Raw genomic sequence first — 8,925 nt, 5'->3', positions numbered from 1 at the left:
ACGTCCTTCTTTAGGTCGAAGTCAGATGTAACTGTCCGGGAAGAACCTGCCAATCCCAGACTTCCTGTGACAATCTGTCTTCTGATCCAATCGTCTGCTCTGGCTCTGTTCTGCAAACGATTCTTAGAATTGTTTTTGTTCTCTAAGCATGGGGAACATCAGCTTCATGTAAATATAATTATGGCAAAGCTGCATTTTCTCAGAAAAATATTACCAGCCTATTCAATGATTTTCAAATTAGTTTATTAATTATATCAACACATTTGCTACGGTTTCAAATGTTCCGACTAGGCATTTTCTCAGCTATTTACACTTAGCGATAATTAAGCACACGCACAATTCAAAAATAGCTTTTGCTATTGTAGTAGAAGTCATATTTTCATGGTAGTCACATAGGAGAAAGGTATGTAAAGAGAAGTAGTGTTTCCTGGAATATTTTCCCACAGAGAGAAATCAAATATATGTTAGATTTTATTGAATACCCAATATACACATATTTAAAAGTTCCTCTCTTCCCCCAAAGTGCCCTCTCTTTCCCCATGACATGTTAATAATAACAAATACAACTTGATAACTTCTATAACTTCAATTACAACTTGGAGAATGATCTACAACAACAAAGATATTATCCCCCAAATGTCTTCCAGGTATTCGTTTTAGCTTTTTGCATTGACATCTTTGAATGATCCCAAGTGTATGGTACTGACTTGCTTTAATCTACCAAACTAGCTGAAGCCCAGCGAAAAATATAGTTTCATAACCTCAAAGTGAAATTTGAAAAAAGGTTTAAAAATATGAAATGTAAAAATAAAAATGAATATTGAAAAAGATACAAATAATACCTTGAATAGTCAGGGAGTTCAATACAAATTGGCCTCAGCAGGAAGAAGTATGAAACCAGGAGGGAAAAATTGGCTTTCTCCTGCCTTGGCGCTCACTCACCAAAATACCTTGGACGTGTGTTCTCCGGTGTGGCCTGGAGTTCCAACGGTTTCCATTTTCTTTTCTAATCCTCGGCTAATATGTATGTCTCCCATTCATATATCTACCCCAGGGAGGCTCTCGATACATGGGGGCAAAGGACTCTTGCCCTGGCTTTGACACACAATTACCTGAAAGCACACTATTTCCTGAGACTTCCATTCAGGGAGACAGTCTGGACTTCTTAGAAATTACGGGGAAAGCATCGGCGGGCCTTTCTCTTTGGTCAAGGGTTGTTTGAGTAACCGGTTTTCTTTGCCGGCTCGTGGTCCCGACCGGCTTTGCACCTCACCATGGAGCAGACGGCCTGCTGGAAGTTGTCGCTGACCACCACATACAGGAACAGGTTGCCGCAGGTGTTCAGGGCAGCCAGCGGCCTGGAAACGATGTAAGCTTCATGGATCTGATTCTCCATGGAGCAGCTGATAGAAAGCAGGCGAGACTCAATCCGAATGACCCTCAAGATGTGGAAGGGTAAAAAACACACATAAAACACCACGAGCAGCAGAATGGTCAACCTCCGAGCTTTCTGCTTCAGGCCGCTGTGGGTGTGAGGCCCGCGAGTCAGGGTGAAGAAAATCATCGTGTAGCAAAGAGTCACGATCACCAGGGGGAGGCAGAAAGCAGTTGCAGTCAAAATGAGGTTGTACCATTTGAGAGTAGTGAGGTCATCCGAACTGGTGAGGTCAAGGCAGTCCGAGGTATTGGTCCTGGTGGTTGACGTGATCAGGGAGGTCATGGGGACAACCACCACCAGGGAGATGACCCACAGCGAGGCACAGGCCACCACGGCCCACCGGGTTTTGTGCACACGGAAACAGCTCATTGGGTGACTGATCACAAAGTAGCGGAAGACACTGAAGCAGGTCAGGAAGAGGATGCTGTTGTACAGGTTGAAATGGAAACTGAAGCGGACGAACTTGCACATGAACTTGCCGAAGATCCAGTTCTCGCCACTGGCGTAGTAGTGGATGAGGAAAGGGAGGCTGGTGAGATAGAGCAGGTCCGTGCAGGCGAGGTTCAGCATGATGATGGTGCTGCTCTTCCAGGGCCGCATTTTGAAAATGTACGTGGGAATAGCCAGGGCGTTCCCGGGGAAGCCCACCAGGAAGATGATGCTGTAAATAGCAGGGAGGTACTGCCTCCTGAGGGGCATTTTCTCGTCAGTGCAGTTTCCAAAAGCAGCGCCATGACTGGAGAAATCAGACGCATTTGCAAAACTGTCTAATGGCTCATTCATGGTTGTCTCCTTTCATCTTGCAAGAAATCCAGAGAGTTCAGGGTGGCGATGTGAATTGACTGAGAAGTAACGCGGCTGATAAAAGAAAACAGAAAACATTAACGACAGAGTAAGAAAAACAATGATCCGCTTTTAAAGGAAAATTGCTATTTTTTTTCTCTTTCATCTCCAAGTGGGTCCTACAGAGAAGAGGTTGAATTTCTAAGGAAATGGCTGTGAGGCAAGTTATTAAACACATCAAATGATAATAATACAAAAGTTAAGTTACCGTGAAAGTTAAAATGATGGAGTGGGAGGAACAGTCCCGCGTGGAGCTGCGGAAAACGATTTGACAAGGTCACTCTTTGGGCAAGTCCTAGGGATCACCTTGAGGGATTTGACGACAAGACCCCCCACGAGTCAAGTGCAGACACTTGCCCTCTACTTGAGAAAACACTGAAAAGTATTCATTGTCCCTCTTTCACCGAAGACGAAGAGATGGAGGGAGGTGATGCAACCTGTCCCTGGTAACACCTCCAGGGGCATGGCTGGGACCCCAACCCACGCATGTCTGAGTCAGAAACGGTGCTCCTCCCACTGTACCCCCTCTTCATCTGGATCATCCTAAAACAAACACTGCCTGAACAGGAAGTGCAAAGGCCTGAAAGGACTGAATAGCGGGAATTTTCTTAATGTAGATGTCACGCATTGCACCATTATAGGTATGGTCGATTTCATTTCAAGTTTCCGCTATTCCAATTTGTTCGTGTGTGTGTCGGGGAGTGGGAGTGGAGAGGGAGGAGGGGCGGCAGTATCACGCAGCCTTAAGAGCTTGGCCTCTAGCCTCCGCTGGCCTGACCTTGATTCTCAGTGTGGCTGCTGAGCGGTTGTGTATCCCTAAGCAAATTGTTTAGATTCTCCAGGGCTGGGAAGAGTGGGCTTTATATTTCCTTCTTCTTGCTTATCACGTCTTCCTGAAATATTGAGAGCAAATTTCTGCGCTGAGGAAAGCATGAAGATTACACAAAAGAAGCATTACTTACAATTAGCTTATTATTTGAGTGTAAATAGCTGTTGGTAAAACGCATCCACTGACACGTTTATGGAGTACCCACTGTGTATTAGCTGGGCACTCTGCCAGGTCCTAGTGGTACAGAATGAACAGCAGACACACAGATGGACAAGCCACTGTCTCAGGCTACTGGGGTGGGGCGGGGGGGATGTGGAAATAATTGCAACACAGTGTAACTCTACCTCATGGAACTGTCCATATATATAAAAATACTTGGACACTACTGGGCACATAGTAAGTGCTCAACAAATGTTATGTAGTTGTGAATCACTACGTCCTTTGATAGATGAATGGTCCAAGGCTACTGGGACCACAAAGAAGGGAGGGAACAAGCTACCTGGGGAATGACAGAGGGCACTAATGGAAGGTCCTCTAGGAGGGGACATGTAAGTTGACATGAGCAACAGGATGGAAAAGTCATTCTACTGAAGGAAACGGCATGCGCAAATCGCTGACGTACGGGAGCTGAGGAGGCCCAGGGGAATCCCAGCAGCTCAGCACGGCTGCTCTGGTAGGGGCGCTGGCCGATGAGGCTGGAAAGAAATAGCTAATAATGAAAACAACAGTGTGTCCCGTATACAAAGCACTCCTGAAGTGTCTTCATACCGTAAGTTCATTTCATCCTCACAGCATCCTGGTGAGGGGATGCCCTGATCATCCCCATTTTACAGACGAGGAAACTCAGGCACAGAGAAGGCAATGACTTTCTCGGGGTCGAGTGGCTGGTTAGTAGTGAACCCAGAGAGAGAACGGGGCGGCCTGCCTGCAGCGCTGGGCAGCCGCTCGCAGTGAGCAGGCGCGAGGGAAAGAAATGCCCTATAATGGTACAGATGAAGTAGCCCTCATCCCAGAAGGGGCTCAGTGCATCCGACCTTTAAACAGTATGACCCACGGCTATGAAAATGTCATGAGCAGGGGTACCTACCTCCTTGGGTAAAGAGAAGGCTAAAATGAGTCAATGCACACAGTGTTTTCAAGAGTGCCTGGCACGTAGCCAGGGCTGTATGCGTGTCTGCCATCGCTGCCACTGTTACCTGGTACTGAAATCTGCATTCGCAAGCTTTTCCTCAGCATCGTGCAGAAGTGTGTTTCAGACTGGCCCGGCCTAACAAATCTCAGGTTAGTCGATCCTTCGCTGTCGTGCGGTGTTGACGATACTCTTTCAGCTCTCTCGTAGGGTGCAGCACAGAAAGCTTTCCCACATTTATTACTTTTTCTCTGAATGAATCAGGAAGACCGATAGCCCAGGATGTGTGACTTGCCACTAGGCAGCGGGGAGGGTCCTCACAAGAGTGGCCGGTGGTGCTCCCTGGGGGCAGGGGTTACCCACCGGAAGTGAATGTTTCTCTCCTCGTCAAGTTCACTGGCATGGAGCAGCGATGCTACTCAGGGACCCAGCACCTACACAGCAAGGAGACCGTAGGAGTCAGGCACTGCTGAGCCGCAGTGGTGCTGCGAGGCCAGGAAACCACAGTGAACAGCTTTCCCCTGGGCCAAGGCCAAGGGAAACGGGCTCCGAGTGCACGGTGTTTATCTGTCAACTCCTTGAAAACAGAAACAGGAAGTCACCTTGTACCCAGGGACCCATCCCAGTGAATACTGGGTGCTGAGTACCCAAAAGAACAGTGAGTAACCTTAGCAAAGCGTATCTTGGGCTGAAGGGCTAGTGAAGCAGCAACTATTACTCAAAAAAAGAAAGTTTGGTTCTTTAATGACCTTTAAAGTAAGGCGCAAAATTAATTTCTGCCATTGCCGAATAAACCCCTGCCGTGCTATGGGGCCATTTGAAACTGGCAATCCTATCAGGAAAAAGCCAGGTTGTAGGTAGCAACAACCGCTTTGTTATTCGAAAAACAACAGTTCAGTTTGGGATTTCATAAAACAGACTGACCAATTGTCGGGGAGGAGGGGCTAAGAAATTTAACCCGGGCCCCATAAATCTCACTGAAAGGAAGGTTTGAGTTTACAAAATACGTGTGAATTAAGAAGAACAGACCGAAAGTGTTCTGGGCTGTGAGCCAAGTACAATGAGGCCATTTCTTTCCTCGATAGCCCCAGGCCTCACCCTGAGTCCCCGCCACCACCCAGAGGGCAGGCATCCTCAAAGGACTCATTTACATTCAAAGGACTTTAAAGAGGAATGTGGTGTGATCCCGGTTCTGTTACCACCGAGGGTCTTGGACCACCCAAACTGACTGACGGACTCTTTACAAACCACACATAATGATCTCTCGTGCATCGCCGTAACCAGACGTGCAATTCCGAACCACACGAGATGCCATACAAAAGCAAGCACCGAAGATTTGGGGAAATCTTATAGAGGGAAAAAGATGGTGTTATTTTATCCTGTATTTTTTACCCTGAGGTGGGGAAGGATTTTGATCGTTGGAGGCTCCCTACAGGATATCCAGGGTTTGGGGACACACAGCTTGGGGATCCTCATCCCAGTGCCAGCTTGCCTGTGAGCCTCCCCCCGGGATGCCGGACTTCTGTGGATGCAGAAAGGCAGGATCAGAAAAGCTGCCGACTACTCAAGAGGTAGCAGCATTCACTGCCTCACATCTACAGAGCATTCCTGCCCGCTTGGTGGGAACAAGGACAGTGGGAGTCATGATGAACTGCGGTTTTTCAAGGCGATCTGTTAACTTTGTAGTCGGCTCCTTAACCAGCAATGTCCGCCCCCTGCAGCTTCCCCCACCCCTACCCGCAATACACACCCTGGGTCTTCCTGGTGCCCATCAGGGCTGAGTGCATCCATTCTCTCCTCCTCCCGAGCCGCCAGTGGGCCAGGGACCTAAACACTGGGAACATTGCACCTCTCAGACCTTCCCTCAGAGAGAGCTCTTGGAAACTCCACTGCTGGGGTGCCACTGGGGTACCAAGAAGAAACACGGATAGGCCTTTTGTTCACAAAGATACATCTTAGTTCCCTCACCTGCATGTTTGTACACTAACTTGATTTCCCACTAGCAGAAAACAGACCAGCTCTCACGCCAGATGGATCTGTGAGAGTACCTGGATGTTGTTGTCCTGCCTGAACCCGGACAGAGCCCCTCCCCTTCAGGCCTCGCAGAATCCCAGCTTCCAAATAGGAATCTGCAACGCAGGCACCCGGAGACGGAAGACCCCACTAAAACTTGCCAGGTTGATGGGGCTCAAGGCTATGATTTTAGCTATTTGATCTTTGGGAGAATCAAATAAAATCTACCGAAGCTCTCTTAAAAAATGCATGCATAGACACCAAAATGTTGCATGCGCTTTGGAGGTGTAGAGGCGATCCTAACCTAGTTCGCTTACTCTGTAGAAATGAAATAAGACAAGACACAAGAAGGGTTTTCTCCGTTTGCTTGTTGCGGGGGGGTGGGGGCGGGGGCGGGGTGTTGTGGGCCAGTGTCTCTGCGCTTTGCTTGCGGTAAAACCCAGCACCCTGCAGAGTGAGCTCAAAACGCATCCGCGGGGCAGAATCAATCGGGGTGACAGATGAACTCTTTGTCCCCAGAGACCCGCCAAAGACCTCACGCTCCGTCGTGGAAAATGGCACGGGACGAGATGACAGCCTGGAACTCCTCCAGGTCCCGGTGAGACAAATCTCTCGCCTTTCTTTTCCCCACAGGACCCCCTCCCCGCCCCCTGCCAGGATGCGCGGTGCCCCTGCTGCCTACGAGAGAAGTTGGGGACTCCTGGTCCCCTGCCCTGCAGTAGGGACGTGCCCGGGGGGCTGTGCTCCCCCCAGTCTCAGAGCGCCCACATCCTCCCACCCACATCAGGGCAGGTCCCCCGCGCCCCGCTCCCTCCGGCCCGCGGGGTCCCGCTCCCCATCCCGGCTCACCTGACACCCAGGGCACTGCGGCCATGCGCCCCGAGGGGCCGTCGGAGCGCGACTGCTCCCCGGCAGCGGCGGCGGGACGTCCTCGCCGAGACCCTAGCGCCGCCCCTGCCCCTCCCAGCCCACCCAGCCCAGCGAGCCCGTAGGACCTCTGGTCCCGCCCCGGCGGTCCGCGCGCCGAGTCCTGTGCTCCCTTGCTCACTTTCCAGGCCGACTCAGGGACCACAGCTTGCACTCCCTGCGATCTCTAGACACACTTCCTAGCGGTTTGGCGCAGAATTGCCCAAAGGGAGCATTTGCAGGGGTGCAAAAACAGACGGGCGAGAGGGCTTCGTGTCCGGGAGGATTGCAATCCTGTCATCCGGGTCCAGAAATAATATCACCTGCCCGCCCACCGTCCAGGGCCTTTTATTTAGCAGGGCATGGACGCAACCGAAATTCTGGCCCTGTAAATAAGGGACGCCTGCTCCCGGGTCTTCCCACCGTACCCACGGACAAGTCTGCCCTCCACCCCTCTGCAAGGCGGTTTAAAAAATAGCTCATAACTGGGAGAGAAGAGCGTGTGTCTGCCTCTCCAATCTAGGATGCAGCCCTCTCGCCATATGACTTGGGAACAACAGCCTCTTCCCTTCTCTGGGCCTCTGCTACATCGTCCAGGGGAGTGGGACGCTAAGGGGCTTTCCAGCATCCAACACGAGATTTCTCCATTGCGTAATGGAGAGAACCCCTTGTAGGCTCTGCCACATTGATGGGCATTGGCACAAACAGCGTGCCCTTGGAGCGTGCCAACGTGCAGGAGCAAGAATGTTAAGCCAGGGACCCCAGGGCCCAAGTGAGAAAGATTTTCCTCCAGCTGATGCTTTGGACAGCCCTGTATTCGGTATTTTAATTACCGTGTGCATCCTTACTACGATTTGAGTCCCAGCCTCTCCTGGGAAATACTTCGCATTTAGAGAAAAATTATTCTCTAATGGTACTTCTTTTCATTACTTCCTCAATGTGTCATTTGGGATGATCTGACCCTGTTTTTGCTCCAGCCCACCCACCCATTCGCTCCCCAGACCCTCGCTGCTTCCTCCTTCCGTGCCAGGCGTCGGGGAGACAGAGGAGAGTGAGGAAGGAGCCCTGCCCTCGCAGAGCCGGTTGTCCTTGGGAAAAAACAAAAAACTTAATTTAGAAAGTGATTAGGGTTTGACCCCGATAAATAAGGGTGCTGTGTGACCCAAGTATAAGAAAAAGACACCAGACAAGGCCTCCTGTGAGAAAGATGTTTGAGCCTTTCCCCTTGGTAATCAGGGTCTCCAGGTGAGGAGGAAATTACCTCGAGAAATTCTTTAAAAACAAGTGTTGGTTCCTAGCGTTTTAGAGGTCGAAGGGACATTTCAAAGTATCCAGTCCTGGGAAAGTAACACGGCAAGATGATCCCTGAAAAAGCTAAAAGTAGAATTTCTATATAACCCAGCAATTCCATTTTGGGGTATATAACCCTGAAACATTGAAAACAAGAGTTCAAAGAGATACCTGTATCCCCGTGGTCAGAGCAGCATCACTCACAATGGGCAAAGCGGGGAGGCAACCCGAGTGTCCAGCAGGGGAGGCATAGATCAACCGAACGTGATGGAGTCGCACAGGGGACTCTTCCCCAGCCTCAGGAAGGAAACCCTGGCCCGGGCTGCAGCCTGGGTGAGCCTTATGCTAAGTGGAGTGAGCTGGTCACAGAGGGGCGCACGCTGTGTGACTCTACCTGTACGCAGCTCAGCTCGCAGAGCAGTGGGACTGAGAGACAGAAAGTAGCGCGGTGGTTGCCGGGGGCTGGAAGCAGAGGGA

The 8,925-nt window shown here is 50.3% G+C and overlaps 1 protein-coding gene across 1 annotated transcript; it reads right to left on the bottom strand.

Annotated features, from left to right (window-relative positions):
* Positions 1-226: 226 nt before the first annotated feature.
* Positions 227-7,141, bottom strand: OXGR1 (oxoglutarate receptor 1). Its single transcript, XM_028527076.2, has 2 exons — positions 7,102-7,141; positions 227-2,295 (listed from the first exon to the last, which is right to left on the bottom strand). The coding sequence occupies exon 2, from the start codon at positions 2,219-2,221 to the stop codon at positions 1,208-1,210; it is 1,014 nt and encodes a 337-aa protein (XP_028382877.1). The 5' UTR covers positions 2,222-2,295; positions 7,102-7,141; the 3' UTR covers positions 227-1,207.
* Between the last annotated feature and the right edge of the window lie 1,784 nt (positions 7,142-8,925).

The sequence above is a fragment of the Phyllostomus discolor genome, chromosome 11 (assembly GCF_004126475.2).
Source record: "Phyllostomus discolor isolate MPI-MPIP mPhyDis1 chromosome 11, mPhyDis1.pri.v3, whole genome shotgun sequence".
Taxonomy (NCBI): Eukaryota; Metazoa; Chordata; class Mammalia; order Chiroptera; family Phyllostomidae; genus Phyllostomus; species Phyllostomus discolor.
Note: the sequence above shows the minus strand (reverse complement) of the source record. Positions and strands in the feature narration are given on the sequence as shown.

What these genes read in the sequence shown, in the direction of transcription:
- OXGR1 (XM_028527076.2), bottom strand. Translation starts at nt 2,221, where the DNA reads ATGAATGAGCCATTAGACAGTTTTGCAAATGCGTCTGATTTCTCCAGT.